The 20,353-nt window shown below is 34.6% G+C and overlaps 1 protein-coding gene across 2 annotated transcripts; it reads right to left on the reverse strand.

Moving 5' to 3' along the window:
- Positions 1-444: 444 nt before the first annotated feature.
- Positions 445-18,301, reverse strand: LOC120263629 (probable fructokinase-6, chloroplastic). 2 transcript variants are annotated; one of them, XM_039271595.1, is made up of 7 exons: positions 17,819-18,301; positions 16,378-16,595; positions 13,551-13,763; positions 13,242-13,439; positions 12,968-13,105; positions 12,178-12,294; positions 445-896 (listed from the first exon to the last, which is right to left on the reverse strand). In XM_039271595.1, the coding sequence occupies exons 1-7, from the start codon at positions 17,979-17,981 to the stop codon at positions 762-764; spliced, it is 1,182 nt and encodes a 393-aa protein (XP_039127529.1). In that variant the 5' UTR covers positions 17,982-18,301; the 3' UTR covers positions 445-761. The 2 variants fall into 2 exon arrangements, with proteins under 2 accessions (XP_039127529.1, XP_039127530.1); XM_039271596.1 differs by having other exon boundaries at positions 17,846-18,300.
- Between the last annotated feature and the right edge of the window lie 2,052 nt (positions 18,302-20,353).

Raw genomic sequence — 20,353 nt, forward strand, 5'->3', positions numbered from 1 at the left:
TGATTCATTGTTTGGCAACTTCTCCCATGCCAACCCAAAAACCTACACAAATCTATTTAAATAATGTTCCTCAAATCCCTTAAAATTATAAATAAGCCTCCCAAAATTTTAAAACCATCTGTGCATCAGATAATAATGCAAAGAAAACTATGCACTACTAATAAAATATAAAAGCCAAAATTTAAAAAAGCTTAACCTAAAGTTTGCTTAGAGCTTAAAGCTCGTTGCCCAAACTTCATGCAGGTGAGTAGATAATCATACAAAGAGGACATAGAATGAATGGGCATGGCAATGAATATGGTGAACAATGGTTTTGATGTTAGTGGTAAGTGGTGGTGAGATGGTGGCCTAAAGATCACATGCTTCATTGGTTGACATTTCCCAACAACTAATGATAACCGTTCAACATTTAAAAAAAAAAAAACATTGATTACTGGACTGGGAAATTATAACAACAAAATAACATTTTCAATTGCAGCATGATTTCTCATTGTCAAATTTGGACAGATAAAATCACCCAAGGTGATTTTTTATTCCCATTATACACAACACGATGAAAGCTTCCAACCACAATTCCATGAAGGGGAGCAATCCGTTTCAAGATGTTCAAACAATATATTACTACCGCAAATAAACTTACATGTAATCTCAACTGATAAACATCAGATGCTACCAACCCATCCATCGCTAGGGTGATAGCCTCAGAGCCAGAGGTTTGGTTCCAAAAGTCGGGACGGTGGGATTCGTTGCCAGTTGGGGTTTTACGCAACCATATTAACCATCGCATCCAACACTGCTTCTCGAGTTGGTAATGCTGGAATGGCTCCCCTCTCCATCACAGTCAGACCTCCACATGCATTTGCAAACATGAGTGCTTTTCTCAGCTTACCTTCATCCTGCTCTTGTTTAAAGACATCATCAATTGCAAATATTGTATCAAACAGAAGAGAATCAGTTCAAAGAAACGAAAAAAGAGATCAAAGTAATATGACATGGAACAAAAGGATACAGGCAACACATGTTAACTTGAAAACACCAGAATCAATAATAACTCATAGCTAGTACAACAAAGGTAATGCTATTAGATGGCATGATAAAACTGAACAAAAGGTACTAGCTAATTTTAAACCTGTGACACAATTTCAATCACACAAGTGTTCAAAGATTTGTGTCATCAATGCTTCAATTTAGAGAAGTTCTAAAATTGGAATCATCTATACATTTTGGATAAAGTATCTGAACCAAATGTGATTCTCGACTGTTTCATTTCCTGAAATTATCAGACAAGAAGTCACTGAGATAAATTTTGCTGCTTATCTAAGCAAGCATAGCTTCTTTGATGCCTTTCAGACAATCAAATATAGGTCAAAGCAGAAAATAATATGAATGCTGGCATCTATATTTCTACAGGTAGAACCAGAGATGATCCACCTGAAAGTTGACAAGTGGGCTGAAATATCTGAGGGGAAATGAGCAGAAATCGGCATTCATAAGCTAGCAACAAAATTGGTTTCATTTTCTAATAGTTGTATTTCTGAAATTGCAGAAAGATTTCCAAAGCAAGCTTAAAGCATTCCACTTCAAAGATCTCCAATATCCGGAGGATATGCCCACAAATTTTGCAGGGGAAAAAAAATTGAAACCATACAGGAACAAGTTCAAAGTGTAATGATCATATTCTTACCTCCTTTACCTACTTTGACATAGGAACAATGACGTGCATTGAAATTATTCATCATGCTTTTGGTTCAGGGTCAAACTTTTTCTTTAAACAAATCCAAGTAGGCAAACATAAAACACACATATCTGGAAGATTTCAAGATTATCTCCGTAGTAAAACTTAATCTCAAGCAAAAGAAATTGAGATAATCTCAACAATGGTTCTTGTTAGGTAACTCTAAAGTCACAAGTCACATAAATGGTTCTTTTCCTATGCAAGCTTTCACAACCATTAACAATCACAAGGTTTCGATAGTTAATTCCAGTTGCTATATCAATTAACCAGTAACAAATATAAATACCAAGTGTTTGTTTACTATCAAAGAAATGATGTTATAGTCATGGCAGATAACATGTATCATCCAATAAAGAATGAAAATGTTGTGAAGATAAAAGGTGAAGTAACTTTGAAGAGTGATTTCTATGTTTAATGTATGACAAAAAGTCTTTTGTCCATCTCTCAAGTTATAGTTTTGGTAAATATATAAATATATATTATCCTTATGATGTCAAGATTATTTATAATATTAAGAATATTAATGTAGTTGTTATTTATTATGCAAAGTTAAGTCTATATGTGCTAGTTCAACAAATGATTCTGATGTTAATAACGCTAGGAGGAACAATAATGCTAAGTTTTAGCATGCTAAACTAGCACATGCAGATTTGACAGATGAAATAAATATTTTCAAGTTGATCCTTGGTGCTCCAAACCTTGACAATGCCAATCTTGATGGTGTTTGAAGGTTGCTAGCTTGGAATTTTTTATTGTTATCCATTTGGAGATTCTTCTTCTGGGTGCAAAAAGCTAATTGATCTTATTCAGATGGAAACAATGATGTTCAAGAGTGCTCGAAGCTATTTCAATTGTAGATCCATGCCAATTTTCATTGATAATTTCTCACGATTTTCTCGGATTTAGTTTCTTCAAGTCTGTGAGTTTAAACTACTCAAAAATATGCTTCAGAGTGAATATTCAGAAAAATCAAGTACTTAAAAATTTCACAATGAAAGCAAGTTTCTTTCTAAGAAGTTTAAGTGCTCTATAAGAAGCATAAAATTTGATGGCAACCAACTTGTCCTTGTTCCTCTCAAGAAAAAATGATATGGAGAAGAGCAACTTCAGGCATCTTTCAGAGTTTGGTCTTGGATTCACGTGAAGAACTTGTTAAAGGAACTATGGATTAAAGATATGATGTGTACATGCCATGTGATCAAGCAGACTCCATTGGCATCTGTGAAATAAGGTGTCCTTTTGATTTGTTCATTTTGTTGTACAGTAAGAAACCTCCTTTGCCTCAGAGTATTTGGCTTTGTCTATTATGTGCATGTGCATGATGCAACCAGAACTAAATTTGATGCCAAAGAAAAACTGTATCTGGACTAGATATAACCCGAGAAAGAAGGATTGAGAGTGCATGGATCCCAAGACTCACAGTTTCATTGCTTCTAGACATGTTTGTTGAGGTTTCTTTGTTCCATAAGAAGCTACCGCCTTTGACAAGCATAACTCTATCAAGCTCTAGTGCTCAGTGAGGATGGAAAGGTCTTTTTCTGTATATTTTCATTACAATGCCCCAATTGCTTCAAGCTCCCTTTCAGTGAGAGTTGTTGGTCGAGGGGTGAAACCTCACATGAAAAGAAAGATAGTGATAATCTTCCTTCTAGAAGATCCATAAGACATCAGAAAATTCTTGGTCTTTTAGGTCTGAGTGGAAATCTGGTGAAAATCATGTTTATGTGATGTTTTTTCCCTTGTCAGTCACATAAATGACTGAGATTTCTAGCTACAGTGAAATCAAAGGCATTATGAGTGAGAAGTGGCAATGGAGGAGAAAATGAGTGCACTCAAAAACAATGAACCTTGGAATTTGATTCTAAAGCGAAATGGCGTGAATTAGTCTCACATAAGTTGGGAGGACAAGATCAAGAGAAAATCCAGCAATACAGTGACTAGGGACAAGCCAAAGTTGGAGGCTCATGGCTTCACCCAACAGTACGAAGGACTATGAGGAAACTTTGTAAGTCCTGTGGCAACGATAACATTGGTCCAAGTTATCATTTCATTAGCAGCTAGCATGGGATGAAAAATTTGGCAACTTAATATTAATAATTCATTCTTGTATATTGAGAGAGGCCGAGAGATGTATGTGCCAATGACCAAAGTTACATTTTTAAGTTCTTTCCAAATAATATTTGCCAATTGAAGAAGGCTATTTATGACCTTAAGCAAGCTCCAAGGGAAAGCACGCTAAGATTGCCAAACATCTTTGATTTTGTGGTTTCTATGTTTCTAACCCTAAGCAAAGAACATTCGTGAAGAAAATAGATGTATGTTATTGTGTTACTCTATGTTGATGGCATAATTCTGGCTAATAATAATTTTGAAGATATCAACTAGTTAATGGATGAGCTTGCTATCCATTTTGAGATGAATTTACAAGATCTTAATCAGTTCCTTGGATTGGAAATGGAGAAGGGCACTCATGGCATTTTTATTTCTCAAAGGCAATATGCATGAAAGCTTGTTGAGAAGTTTAGCATGAAGCAAAGAAAGGCTTAAGCTACTCCCATGGATCCAAACAAGTTATGGAAAAATGATGGTGAGGTTCTTGATGATCAAAAGTTTTTTTTCGTACTGTTGTTGGAAGCTTGTTGTATCATCCCATTACTAGATGGGATATTCTTTTATTGTTAATGTCATAAGTCATTATATGAAATGACCAAGGTGACAAATTTGGATGCCAATAAAAAAACTCTCAAATTTGATATCTCTTCTGTTGACCTTGTTCTTCTTCATAAGAAAGAAACAAATGTTCAAGGTTATCAAAGTTAAGTAATGTCGATTGGATGGAAGATCAATGATGAGAGGATATTTCAGGGAATGAATGTTTGCAAAGCTTCAGCTTATGTATCTTTGGTTTTGCAAGCAGCAAATACCATGGCTCCTTCCAGTACAGAAGTGGGGTAAAATGTAACTACACTACCAACACAAGAATCAGCATGGATGCAGAGACTAGTTAGTGACTTATTGGATAAAATTGACTATCAACTCAAGCTTAATTATGACAACAAAAGAGCTATGAAGTTAGTGGTTGATCCAATTGTTCATTCTAGGTCCAAGCACATTGAAGTGGAGTTTCACTTCATTTGGAAAAAGGTTCTTAATGATGAAATTAAGCTTGCGAATGTAGACCTCAAGACAATGTTGACATCTTCAACGAAGCTCATTCGAAGACAAAGTTTCTAGAGTTCTAATACCAAGTTTGTTTGGTTTAGGGGTACTAACAGCCACCCCCATCTGCACCACTGCCAAGGATGGGGGCGTTAATTACCGTCCCCAATTTCCCAACAAGGGAAGTAATCTCCCCATCCCCGTCCCCATAGTGATCCCCAAGGGGATTCCTTCATGGTAAGACACCTATAAATTTTAGTTTTTTTTTTTTTAATTATTCAATACAAATGCATCGATGAAACAATATTCATTACATTAAATAAAAATTAGCATATAGAAACTTTCAAAAAAAACAATCGTCCAAATGCTTAACTATATAGACAAAAAAAAAATTAAAAATTTATACAAATATAACAATACAATCTAATACATAGGCCGCAACAACCTCAACAAAATTGCTCAACTTTCCAATTAACTAAAACTTAAAAAACAATATTTAAATATAATCGGGTCAAGGATTCCGGCCCCGGCCCCGGCCCCGGCCCCCACCCCATGTAAGGAAATGAGGATGGGTTGAATACCATGCCCGCAACTATGGTGCATGAATAGGGGGTTGGGAAGGGGGTAGCGGAAAGGGGAATCCGCATTCTCGTCAGGTCGGGTCCCCGCAGGGATCAAGGATTCTCCACCCCATTACCACCCCTAGTTTGGTTAATCATGAAATAGATAGGGTGTTTTAACATATTACTATTTTAATTTTTGTTTTAGTGCGTTACCCTAACTTATTGTTGGAAAACCAACAGCTATTTTAGGATCATTTCTAATTTGTAATCCTTAGATAAAGAGAATTTGTTACAGAAATCCCTTGATATGGGGATACATTTTATTGGGATCCATTTTATTGATGTCTTCCAATTTTTATTCTGTTTTATTCTTTCTTTGTTATTCTAGTTTTCGATACACCAACAATGTACAAGGTATATACACATCATTAAGCACAATGAAAATGTGAACAAAGTTCATCTCCTTTTTTCTTCATATTGCATCCTTTTTCACATGGTATTAGAGCTTTAGGACTTGGCAACCTAAAGATTTTTTCCAACCTTCATTGCCGAGTTTTATAGTGCTTTCTTCCTATCATTTATTTTTCCTAGTGTTGAACTACATATCCAAGGTTGTTTTCACCTGCACGCTTTTTTTTCCCTATCATACAATGTCAAATGTTGCTGAATCCAATAGCCACTGCAATCCGGCTAAGATTAAGAAGCTTCAAAGTCTATTAGGGTATTGAGAAACTTCTAAGTCTATTGGGGTCATTGGAGTAGCCTAATAGTTCTTGTACATTAGCACTCTGGTAAGTTCTTCTCTCGTGGATTACATTTCTTAGATAGATTTATCTGGATACTTGGGTTATTGGCTCAAGGGCCACATATTACCTGACATCTTTCTCAATCAACTACAACATATTCACCTTGTACTAACAATTAGAAAATTGTCGTTGCCAATAGTTCAATTACGACGATGACTGGTGTCGGTCACATTCAGTTGAGTCCGTCCTTGTTATTAAAAGATGGTCATGTCTTGAAATTGTCCACTAGTCTTTTGTCTATTCACAAACTAACTTGTGATATGAACTATAACGCCTTGTTATATCTTTCTCACTATATATTTCAGGATCAGGTTTCGAGAAAAAGGAAGGAAAAAGGCAGCCTCTATTATCCAGATGCATCGGTTTTGCACTCTCCTAGTGTCTTCCCAGAATCTTATTTATCTATTTCTAATAATGATGTCATTTTGCGTCAATATTTTCATTTTGGCCATCCTTCATTGAATGTTTTAAAGACAATGTTCCTTGTTTTATTTAAGGATGCTAATGGTAAGGATTTTCATTGTGATGTATATGAATTTGCTAAACATAAAAGGGTTTCCTTTCCAATGAGCCATAATAGAAGTCATTTTCTTTTTCACTAGATTCACACTAATATATAAGGCCCTTCTAAAATCCCCAATATTACAACAGCTCAGCAGTTTAATTCTTTCATAGATGATTGCACTAGAGTGGTGTCGATTTTCCTCCTCAAACATAAATATGATGTAAGCACTATCTTTCCAAACTTTATTGCCATGATACAAAACCAATTTGGTGTCAAAATGATCTAATAATGCGAGTGATTATTTTAATTAATTTCTTTCGTTGTATTTTTTATAAGAAGTGAGAATTCACAAGTTATCCTACATAGATACCCCTCAACAAAATAGAGTTGCTGCGAGAAAAAACGACCACTTGCAGACACAACTTGTGTCCTGTTTTTCCAAAACCAAGTTCCAAAATCATACTTAGGAGGACGCCATGCTCACCCCAGCCTATTTTTATAAACCAACTACCTTCTAAAATCTTACGCAATCGAACACCTATGTAATTACTCTTTCAGTTTTATCCTGATGCTCAAACCACAAATAGTCTCACCCCCCAAAGTCTTTGGTTATCTTGCTTTCATTTATGTATCTAGCCACAATAAAAGTAAATTAGATCCATGAACAACTAAGCACTATCATCCACCTACAAAAAGATTTTGCACATCTGTTTGAGTTGCTTTTAAGAAAGGTCAATCTTTTCTCACAGCCTAATTTTCAGGGGGATTTTGGTCTATTAAGATAAGATGGAAGATTTGTTTTTTTAAGACCTACCAGCCTTACTCATCTCAGTCTGAATCATAGTCACAAGAGTCATCCCTGCATCCCCCATTGTCTCCACAAGAGCTAAACCCTAAAACGGTCCTTACTAATGACACATTTAACACGGGAAGATATAAGCAAGTGTACTTAAGAAGGAAAGGTCCAGATCTTAATCCTGTGCAAAGTCCAGAACTCAACTATTCCTCAAAATAAGGCATGCACAAACTCAATCGCTCTCCTATTACATTTGATTATGATCTACCTATTGTTTTGAGAAAAGACACAAGAGAATGCACTAAACATCCAAGGTATCCATTAGCCAAATCAGTTGCTTTTCATAGATTTTCTCTATCTTACAGAAGCTTCTTAGGCAACTTAAATACCATTTCAATTCCTAATACTTTATCTGACGAGGCGTGGAGAGACGCTATGCGAGTAGATATGGAGGCACTTAAGAAGAACAAAACGTTGGAAATCATGGAGTTGCCACAAAAATAAAAAAAAAATAGTGGCATACAAATGGGTGTTTACCGTGAAGTACAGATTAGATGAATCTATAGAAAGATACAAAGCAAGGATGGTTACTAATGGCTACATAGACCGTCAGGAGACATTTGCACTAGTGGTGAAGTTGAAAATAGCAAGAATTCTACTATCTTGAGCTACAAACTTCATTCGCAATTTACAATATTTTGATGTGAAAAATGCATTTCTTCATGATGACTTGGTGGAGAAGACATACATGGAGATCCACCGGCCTTTGGAGGAGAAATTATGAGGAAAAAGGTTTGCAAAATGGAAAGGCATATGGACTGCAGCAGTCTCCGAGAGCTTGGTTCGATAGATTTACAAAAGTGATCCTAAACACTAAGTATAAGTAGTGTCAAGGTCGTTCATAACATACGGCTTCAGTGGGAGTTACTGCTCTTTTGGTATATTTTGATGACATTATTGTTACTGAGAACAATGGGAAAAAAAAGCAAGTTTGGCAAAGAAATTTAAGATAAAAGACTTAGGGAGGCTGAAATTTTTCCTTCAGGTAGAAGAAGAATGTTCTCATCAAGGTACCTTCATGATCCTAACAAAAGTATACAGAAGGAGTAAAAAACAAAATGTTGTAGCTCAATGAAGTACAGAAGCGAAGTGTGGGACTATGGCTCAAAGTGTTTGTGAGCTATTGCGGCTTGCAGTTGAAAATTGTCTTAAAGACCTCAAGATAAAATGGAAGAAGACTATAAGGCTTTATTAGGATAATAAGTTTGCCATTAGTATTGCTCATAATCCAATACATCATGACAAGACAAAGCACATTGAGATCAACAAACATTTTATAAAGAAGAAATTAGACAATAAGCAAATTTCTACTCCCTACGTGCCTATATATGAGCAACTTTCAGATGTGTTTACAAAGGGACTTAATAATCATGACTTTGCAGTGATTATATCCAACCTATGAATGGATGATATCTGTTCACCAGCTTGAGGGGGTTGGAAAATCAACAGTTATTTCAAGATAATTTCTAATTTGTGATCATTTGATAAAAGGAATTAGTTACAGAAATCCCTTGATACGAGGATCCATTTTAAAAACCTTTTTTTCCATTTTTATTCCTTATTTCATATTATTGAGCATAATGAAAATGTAAAGAGAGATCATTTCTTTTTCTTCTTCATATTGCATCCTTTTTCACACTTATATCATGTTCGCTATTATGGTCTATTTCAAGGGTTTCATTTCTCGTGGCAGGATAGTTTTGTCATGTTGGGTTTTGTTAAAATTTACTAGTTTATGATATCAAGGTATTTTAGATGAACTCCAAGCATTGTAAGTCCTAGGAAATCTAAGAGTTTTTTAATGGATTTCGAGTGGTGGTCTATTTGTTGTAAGCTCTGATTCTTGCATCTTGTCTCTTTGGTTGAGTTGTCTGATCTAGAGGCCTTCGTAATATTGGGTTACTATCACTTGAAGGACGAGTTGCCAAAGCTGGCTCCTCAGTCTTGTTTTTCGTTTCCTTTTTTACAGCTCTAACTAGCACCTTATGTCAGTTGCGGCATGAGTAATGTTTGATTGAAGATTGTTCTGTATTGAAATCCAGCAAGTGGCTCACCATTATCATAAAAAAAGTATTAATCATGTATTACTCTCCAAATAATAGTATACAATATAACAGCAAATCATAAGCACAACACAGATTTCATGTAATACAAGGTTTAACAATCTAAACAAAACATAGGGAGAAAAGCTGTACAAATGAACATTGCACAGAAGAAACCTTATAAGAGAAATTCTTGTTAGATTTAGATACCCCATGATCCAAGTCTGACTTAAACCATAAATATATTAAGCAAAACCAAGCATTGAGTTCTTGAATCAAAATTCAATTCTATTTGTTTCCTTGACCATATATTGCTCTTATTGCTCTTTCCACTATGTCTTCATGAAATTTAAAAATTAAGCATCAAACCACCGTCCTACATTATACCTAATATAGTCACAATTGCTGTATGTTTCCAATCAGAAGGCAGCAGCAACCTTATTGGGGGTTTGCAGCCATGCACTCTCAGTCATAGATATGAACACAGAGCTAAAACCCCACCAAACGTGGTCCTCCAACCATGGTCTTGCAAGGTTAGAAAAACACATAATCCAGCAGGGCCACATTCATGTGTGTATGGCTGCAGCCATCATGTTAAAACCAAGGGCAGGGTGGCCAGAGGTGCTACCAATGGGCAAAGGGATGAATCCTTGAGGATTAGAGAAGGCAAACAATCATCGAGACTTAGATATGGTTGTTTGAAAATTTTATTTTGTATATCTTAATTTGTAGGAAACTAATGTAGCACAAGTAAAATTGGTAGATTATGCATGGTAGACTTAATGAATTATCAAAACTAATCCAAACACGGAACATAACGCTAGAGAATTTAGACCTTGAGGTATCTTTCTTAGTTCTCAAAAAATATCTAAATAAAAAATTATGCCATTAAAATTCAGTTTTGGGATTCCCATTAAGCGAAAAACAACAATTGTGGCCACTCAACATTTTCAACCTACTGAGCAAAATTATCATTTGCTAAAATTTTCTTAAAGAAAAATATTTGAAACTTTTATATAATAAATGTAAAATTATTAAAAAATAATATTCATATGTTATTCATTAATAATACACCACCATGGTGCCTTACAAACAAAAGATGCTTTTCATAGACTAAAAGCTTCTGCTGAGGTTTAAAACCATGCTATAAACAGCTTGAATTGCAAATTAAATCCGAGAAAATCATTCATCACTAATTAAACTACAATCATCTTCAATCTCAAGTAGTCAGTCTCATCAAGTTCTCAAGATACTTGGGGCTGCACGAACATTTTCAGGAGATTGATTTCTACTTCCACAAAAAGTGGTTTGGATATTGTCTTTCAAGATTTTTGAAGAAGCAATTAAAACAACATCAATTCAATTTAGTTAATTCAAAATGGTCAAATACTTAAATTTCCCCTATAATAAATCTTCATTCTATTTTTAGGAAAGCCCACAAGGGTGTCAGTATTAGAGATGCTTATATTAAAGTCAGAGCTTCTAAACCATCCAATAGAGATTGCTGTAGGAAAACTTCCACTGATGAAAATTTAAGACATTATTGATATTATTAACAATGGCTCCAAGCTTTTTGCACAAACACAGTAGTAAAAAAGAGATTCTAGTCAAAATACAAACAGGCCAGTTGAAAAGGCATGCTAAGAAACATATCAACTACCACTGAATTGGTCCAGACTGGATTTCTGATTCTGCAACCAATTCTGAATCCTTAATATTCACTAGAAATTATTAAAAGATCACTCACAAAACTTCCCTCTTAAAAAATTGTCTTATCTAGGTCATTTGATCTTTCTACATACAGTAACAGCCACATGCTCTTTACAATTTCTTATTTTGTTGATGATACTTGGCTTTCTCATAATGAAAACCACAACTTAGTTTAACATATATTATGATCTTCAATACTAATAAATCAAAACCAAAGCCCCAATTGAAACTACACACAAATTATTATGGTTTTCAACACTACCAAAGCACCGTAGCGACCAAAAAATTGTTTTGAAGGCCTTGTCCACAACCCTTAGGATTTCTCTCAATGGAAGAAGTAAATTATGTATTACCAAGTGCACGATCAAGGTTTTGAATGAAAGAACTTCAAGCCAATGTCTCAAAAAACAACTCAGTTGGGAACAAATGAGTGAGCAGCAGCCTGAAAACTCTCCACAGGATGAAAAAATAGATCATATATACAGACTAGCCTTTTTATTGAGGTAAAATTAACATTGGATTAGGTTAATGTCGAACTGATTACTTCTGAATTAACTTGTTTAAGTAAAATTAATGGCCGTTGGCCACAAACAAATGAGCATATTTCAATCAATGAAGGAATGAAGTGTGGATATCATGCACAGAAAATTATAAACATATTTAATTTATATTATGAACTAAAAAGAGAATTCACAATCAAGTGAATGTTCATATCACATTCACAAGGACAAAATCAAGTAACTGAAATGCAAAGCAAATAAGAAGTACTATACTTTGATCACAGAAGAAACAAAGTGATACCTGCAGTAAAGAGAAATCATCAGCTACTTGGGACAATATTCCTGCAACAAAAGCATCTCCAGCACCAGTGGTGTCAACTGCATCCACCTTTAACCCCCCAATCCTCCCTTGGAAGTCCTGTATGTATTTTAAGTCCTCAAATACTAAAGAAACTAACATATAGGATAATGCCCAGAATCTAAGGAAAAGGAAGAAGATAAAAATACATACTAATTGCCTTAAAATTAATCACAAAGTGTAGCCGCTTCTTGGCAACACTATGATAGATATAAATCCATTTATAACCTATTTAAACAGGATTAGCAGTGGAATTTGGGGAATGATCCAAACATTTGCAGCGGATACTGAAAATAGTCTTTTATATAATTTCAATTACAGACAGGTGAATATCTTCATTTTTTTGTGTTGAATTACATGTAATCATTATATTCCCATCTTCATAACAAAAGATATGGCAGTGAACAATGAGTAAAGGCTAAGAAACTCATTTAGACACATGACTAGCTTGCATGCAAGGGGAAGCAAAACATGAACATATGGCTCAAAGCACAAAGCAAACAATGGAAGGAGCAGTTCAACCAATGAAGATACAAGAAACTATCAGATAAATGTCTATTTGTTCTAAATGGGGACAATCAAGGCTAGGTTTATATTATATAATTTCATGCACCCATACCCCAACTTGCATAACATGCATTCATTGTATGCACTCTTAAATAACAAAAGGAAGCACTAATAAACAAACTATAAGACTAAGTCATGGTATGGCGTAGGATAAGCATCTTAATACCTCAGAGTAATATCTGCATCCATATTGGCCCTCAGTAACGAGGAGAAGTTTCAGATTTGGATGGAAAAGCTTCCGTACAACTGCATCATCGTACGGATCCTCTCCTTTGGTCAAAAAGGATATCTCTTCCTCACTTATCTGTTTCATTTTCCCAATGAAGAGACTGTAAATTTATTGCTTACTCAAATTAAAATGCCAGTAAACCAATTCTTGTAATTAGCATAAAGTAAACAAACACTCAACAGGACATCATGAAAGATACAGGAATAGAAACCTTAATAATATCAGCAGCTTCCCATATACTGAAGATTCCTTCTCTAGCACTTTCAGCAGATGGCCATAGTGGGAGTCTAAGATTTGGATCATAAGACAACAGAACTCCAGCATCCTTTGCAGCTTTAGCAGCTGCTATATGGGCTGACTTACAAGGTTCTGTTATCAGGCTTATAGAACCATAGTGAAAGATTTTTGCCTGAGAAGATGGTAGAAATAAAAGTTACGAAGGAAAGAAATTGTCAATATCTTTAAATGAATATCCAGGCCTTGACAGCATGCTTAAAGACTTCTTAAAAACATCACATACTTGTGTGATGATATCAAGGTCCAATTCTCCTTCTTCAAGCAGCATATCAGCACTAGGATTTCTATAGAACATGAATTCGCGTTCACCATCCTTTCTTAACGTAACAAAAGCCAAAGCTGTTCTTGCACCAGGGTCAAAATGCATTCCCTGATTGTTTACATTATTTTCCTTCAGAATATCAGCCAGCATATAGCCAAACTCATCTTCACCAACCTGTGGATATCATTAAAAACATAGAACAGGAAAATTTATTAATGGTTCTTTCTAGCATAGCCATGAAGCAACAGCTTGAAATTAATTAAAATTAAAGGCAAGATCTATAACAATTTAAAACCATCAAGAGAGAGAGAGAGAGAGAGACTTTCTAAGATTAATTTATAATTTACACACACACACACTCGAGGAGAGAGGGCGGGAAAGATTTAATATAAGTTCACGACAGCTGTATCTAATGGAAAGCCATGAATTCTATGTATAGTCATGATATAACAATGATTCAGCATCTGAGTGCATAACTTAATTAAAAAAAAAGCATCATTTAGGGTGGAGCAATCAAACTGATTCAAGTAATCTTTTTCCCACGTGCTACATCAATATTTTCTCCAAAGTGTCCAGGTGCATCCTTTCATTTACTTTACATATTACTGCTAATTAGTCACAAGCAAATCACTTTTGAACAAGAGCACCCATTACAGACCTTACTAACAGCTAGCCTTCACCTGCTACTGCTTATTACCCACATGCTATTTGAACTTTGAGCAATATTTATTTCATCAATTAGAAACAATTCACACCCAAAAAATAAGCCAAAAGGCAATATAGGCATGAAACAAATAAACATCAGCACATTTTGTCTTTGATTTACTCCAGTTATTCTCTATAGATAGTAGTTGACACTAAGGAACCATTTAGATTGCGTTATTCCTGGTCCGGAGCACTTATTTAATATGTTAAGCACTTCTTGATCTATTTTTTGATATTTGAATTGCCTTTTGCAACGAAAAAAGCAACTATCAGGTTTAAGCTTCAAAGTCAAGGACTTCTAGAGGTCTGAAATAAGTGGTTGGTTACTTTTCCATGACAAAAATGTTCCTGAATTTGCAACATATGAAATGTTTCAATAATAACTCATCAAAATGGAAAACTGCTTGCTGAGCACTTATGCAAAACCTTAACGAAGTGTTTTATCTTAAATAATCTATACAGGCTAAATATGATTGACTGCATTCTCAACAAACATTACTTCCTAACTAAAATTGGATTAAAATAACATATTGCCAGATCAAACACTATGTATTATTGTTGACTATGTCCTTAGAAGGAGCCTCATTAACTGCATTTTGTGACAGCAAAATATCCCCTATGAAATAACTAGATAAAATGAAGGTAGGAAAAGCTAGCCAGATTATGAAACATATTCTTGAGGGTCACTTTAATTCTAGCAGACAACATGTTCCCAAAACTAACCAATCCATGAATTCTTCTCTGACTTTGACAATTTTAACAACATGAAATATTTAATTTGAGCATAACAATGGCTTATCAAGAACCCTTTATGACTCACAAGAAATATTTGAAATCTAAACCATTTTTCATTTCGGAGGTATCTATTTGCACGCAATTTGAAAAGTAAGCATCCTTCAATTTCTATGATAACTTACCCCAATTTAAAGCTTAGCCATGTTCCAATATTAGCTTACAAAAACCTAGCAATAGCCGCACATCAGTTAAGTTGGTGAATATGGATCCGAACATATAAGCTTGGGTCTCTCATCCTATTAGCTAAAGCATTTGGGTCTAATTGGGTTTAGGCAATATGATTGATTTACATCTAACATAATATCAAGTTAGGTTAATTAGTTTATTTGCAACATGTCTAGTTAAAGTAGACTAGTATGTACCAAGAATAAAAGTCCCTCAACCTATTAGATTAAGTGTTTGGGTTGAATAAAACTCAAGTAATATGTTTGAATAGTATATAACAATGATAAGTTCACACATTATGTTTCTTCAATTATTTAATCTTGAGAGTTAATATTCCTCCAACTTAGAAAATAAAGGACTAAGATTAAAGAAAGAAGGTAGACTCATAAAATAATTGACATTATAATTGCCAACCAAAAACTCTACAATTTAGATTCACAAAAATGATTAAAAAAAAAAAAAGTCAACAGATAAGGATAATTACAGTCCTGTGGTGAATAGATGGTTTGATCAACAGCTTGTATTTTATACTGTCACTTCACCACTTACTGTTGCGAACTATATAACAGAGGCACCATAATTTAAAGCAATGTGCAAATCAAAGGTAGTTTTTGGATATAGCAAAGATGCCATTATAATATTTTTCTCACAAAATCCATTATATATAAACCATATGCCATCATTTTGCTTCAAAGAGAGATTAGAAGTCTGTGACTTGTAAATATCATGTGCAGGAGCTCAAAACCATGCAGCTAAAAATTCTATAAAGTGAAATAAACCAACATGGCAGGTTGTATTGTATGAAATAGATCAGAATTGTGGAGTACTTTCTGAAGAAGGAATCACCATCAGAAAAAGGGCAAAACACATCCAGTGTATAATTCTTCAGATTTACAAAGCTATTAGGCCCATTGCCACATATGTAGGCATTCTATCTAGATTGCCACAACCTTTAAAATGTTCTTGAGGATTTAAACATAAAAATTAGTACTTTGTCCACTAGCAAAACTAATAACAAGAAACAGGAACTTATGCTTCATGCTAAATCATGATTGTGAAACATGTGGAAAATAGCTAATGATAGTTCGTACAATCCTTAGGAAAAAAGATTAGTAAGTATTACTTTCCCAATAAAAGCTGATGAACCACCAAGTCGAGCTATGCCGACAGCAACATTTGCTGGTGCTCCGCCTGGAGCCTTTTTGAATGCAGGTGCCTCAGCCAAAGAAAGCCCACTCGTGGTTGGAACAAAGTCAATTAACATTTCCCCAAAGCACACTACCTTTGATGGCACACCCAATTCAGGTGTACCATTACTACCCGAAAATGCCTTTATACATCCTAATAACATGTCATAGAAGAAGTTAAACGGTAAAAGAGGGAACTTGGAACCAATCATCATACCAGATAAATACAACCAGAACCCATGAACATGAATAATAAACCAACATCTTCACAGAAGAAACAAATAATAACCAGTTGTGACTTATAACCAAATCATTCAAGTAGTGAATAACTTCATATCATCCACCAACTGAATTAAGATAAATTTTACGTCTCTATTTGGATTAAAAAAAAAGGAGATAAATTGATTAAGTAAAAATTAGGGGTTTGTCATTTATTAGCAACTTGGATGGGTAAAAAAAAAAGATTTCTGCTAGCTTTCAACAACAAGTTGCAGCTTGGATATGAAACTCTACAATCCCAAACAATTGTTAACCATGAAGCATAAACTAACATTTTCACAGAAGACAAAACATTAACCAGCTGTCAGTCATGATTCTTGCCACATTGTTCAATTAAGTAGTGAATAGTTTTTCATCATCTCATCACTAACAGAAATAAGATAATTTTACACCTTGGTTTGGACCAAAATAATAATAATAATAAAGAAATGTAATTGAGTACAAATTCAGTGGTTTGACCTTGTCATCAAAACCTACCAGTGGCAGAATGGAAGCTTTGATAGTCAGAGCAGAAAATTGGATATATACTAGATTACATCAAACAAATGGAGTCCCTATATGAACCTATACATGCCCAAACAAAATTCAAAAATATTTTACAGACTTCAACGACACATGCTTAACACCAAAATTGCATCTCCTGCCCACTCCATCCCCCAAATTCACAATGCAAAAAAAGAGTGCAACTACTCCCATCCCCCAAATCCAAAAAGAAGATTAGAATGACCAGACGATGAAGTTGTACAAGCTAATAACATAGTCATAAATGAATAAGAAAGTAAAGTAAAAAATGGGAACTTCAAATATCAGACTAACATAAGCATGATGGTTAAGCTTAAATCTTCACAGGATACAAAAGAGTAAGCAGTTGTGACCCCTCCTAACCAAATCATTTAAGTAGCCTATAATTTCTTTTCATACGCCAGCCAAATTAAGATAAATGTCACACACACCTTGATTTGGATAAGCGAAACAAGGATAACGGCATTAATTAAGTACAAATTTGGAGTTTCCGCTAACTTTTCCTCAGAAAAAAAAATGCAGTTTACACAATGACAAAAAACGAGTCAAAACCACAAGCAGGTGCAAAGTACAAACCCGAGGGATAAAAACTTAGTTCCAAACCTCGGGAGGCACGGCCACGGATCAGAGGCTTGGTCACCGAGACCCTGCCGTGGGTGAAGCTCCGAGACCTGGTTCTTGGTTTCAGGACTGGGCTGGCAAAGCAAGGAGCTGCTCCGATGGCGGCATGAAGAGCCATCGCAAGCAAGGACCCCTTGTGGAGTTGTTGAAACGGGACAAAAAAAGCCCAACAAAGGGGAAGAAGGGGGAGATCAAAGCTAGGCTGGGAATGCTTGTTTGGGCGGAGAGTTCGAGAGGAGTGTGAAGAGTGTGGGATATGCGACGCGGGCGGCAAAACGAGGCTTTGGGATGCACGGACTGGCGGAATTAAAAAAACAAGGAATAGCACGTCCGAGACAGCGGAACAAAGATGGAGGTGAAAAGTGGCCAATAGAATATAGAGTGAAGTTCTTTCTATGGAGATCACTGGGTCAAAACTTCACCCCGAATGGGATTGTACAGACTACGGGTTGTTTTGTTGTTGTTTGTTGTTTTAACCACATACTAGGATCATGCTAGAGTTATGCACAGGAGAGATTATTGTTTTTTAAAAATAATTTAATTGTCATAATTTTAATAATAATATTTAAAAATAATAATAAATTTTTAAAAATAACACTTAATCTAAATTTTAAAAATTATTAAAATTTATGTAATACAACCCCTCTAATAATTTATAATTAATTGAAGTTTATATTTCAATAAATTTTTTTTTTTTTGAGAAAGGCGACAAGTACTAGAACCCAGGGACATGCAGGTGTGGGGAAGCAAGGCTCAACGCCGACCCACGTGCCCTCACGTAGGACATAAGGTTCGATCTCGGGTCTTCCACAAAATGAACGCCCTACGCAAAAGACCCGATACCAATTGACCCAAATGCCGTTGGTTTAATAATATTTTTATGGGAAAAGTACAAAAAAAACCCATGTGGTTTCCGAGTTTTGCAAAATAAAGAATGAGGAATTTTTTTTCGATTCTATGATATGTGGTTTCCTAGATTTGCAAAAATGGGAAAAACCGTTATCTAGCAATTAACGGTGTTAACTCACAAGGGCAAAATCATCATTTTATTTAAAAATCAACTTATATGACATAAAAAAATATTTTTTTAAATTTATTTCTCTTCCAAAAATTTCACTAAACAAGAAAAAAACTTAAATTCCAAAAATCAAACAAAAATCATGTTGAAAAAAATCTTGTTTTTTTTAAGCCACATAGTGATTTTTTTACATAAATAGACAATTTTTGCCCCTCGCTAAAACCGGAAAAAGTTAACTGCTAATCGGTTTTGTCCCTTTTTGCAAACTCGAGAAACCACATATCATAGAATCGAAAAAAAATTTCCTCATTCCTTATTTTGCAAAACTCGGAAACCACATGGGTTTTTTTTGTACTTTTCTCTATTTTTATATTAAAGTTTTATCAATTTTTAAAATTATTTTTTTTTTAATTAGAAATGTTTTTAAATTATAATTTGCTTTTAAAATAGTGGTATAATATTAAAGATAATTATAAATATTTTAAATTTATTATAATATAATATGATTTTGGTTGAAAAACTTTTAATGAGAGGTTGACACATGGTAAGAGACTTTCCTTCTTTAATATATATATATATATATATATACTAGGGAATTATTTATAATTGTAAGAAATCTCGGTTGATATGCAAATACTTCCTCATTTATTCAAAAAATAATTATAGAGACAATTTTACCATTATCATCAATTTCAAATTATTTATTTTCTCATGCAACAACTAATTGGTGTGTTAAAATGTTATAAAAATAGTGAATGAGTAAACCTTCGATCGGCGGTACTATTATAGACTTTGCATACAGTGATACTTTATCACTGTAGTAGTACATTGTAGCACGTTTATTCACTATTCACAGGTCCATGTGGGAGGATATAATTTTCTCCCTATAAAGATTACATGATATGGGATATATGTGGACCCCAACCTTTATAATTAGTAACAATATTATTATATTTATAATTAGTATTAATTTTAAGTTTTTAGTTACTTCTGAATTTAAAATTTTTAATAACATTGCCCTTACCTTTTAGCAAAACGATTAAAATATTTTGATTATATCTGGTTCCGTAACCCTAATTTGTAATCACCTAATCTCCTTAACCTTGGTACCGAGCAGTATTCTCCTTTCTTTTTTTTATGTTGGGGGTGTTGGTGATGAGATTCAAAAAGCCAACTTTGAAAACCATATACCTGTGAGTGACGTAGGTTATGTGTTCTTCTCTTTCCATACATTTTCGGTTATGATATCTAGAGGTAATATTGTTCACTAAAAAAGCAAGCTATTAGTTGAGTTGTCATGCCCCGACCCACAGGCTTGGCACACGTCAACCGCCGCGACAATTCGAGGAGGGACACTCATGCCACTCAACCCTCGAGTCACCACAAGGCCGATAAAACCCTGTATTTCCACAATCTTGAACACAAATATAGCACAAGGGAAGCAACAACAGCATAAACATAATAATAGGGTT

The sequence above is a fragment of the Dioscorea cayenensis genome, chromosome 6 (genome assembly GCF_009730915.1).
Source record: "Dioscorea cayenensis subsp. rotundata cultivar TDr96_F1 chromosome 6, TDr96_F1_v2_PseudoChromosome.rev07_lg8_w22 25.fasta, whole genome shotgun sequence".
NCBI lineage: Eukaryota > Viridiplantae > Streptophyta > Magnoliopsida > Dioscoreales > Dioscoreaceae > Dioscorea > Dioscorea cayenensis.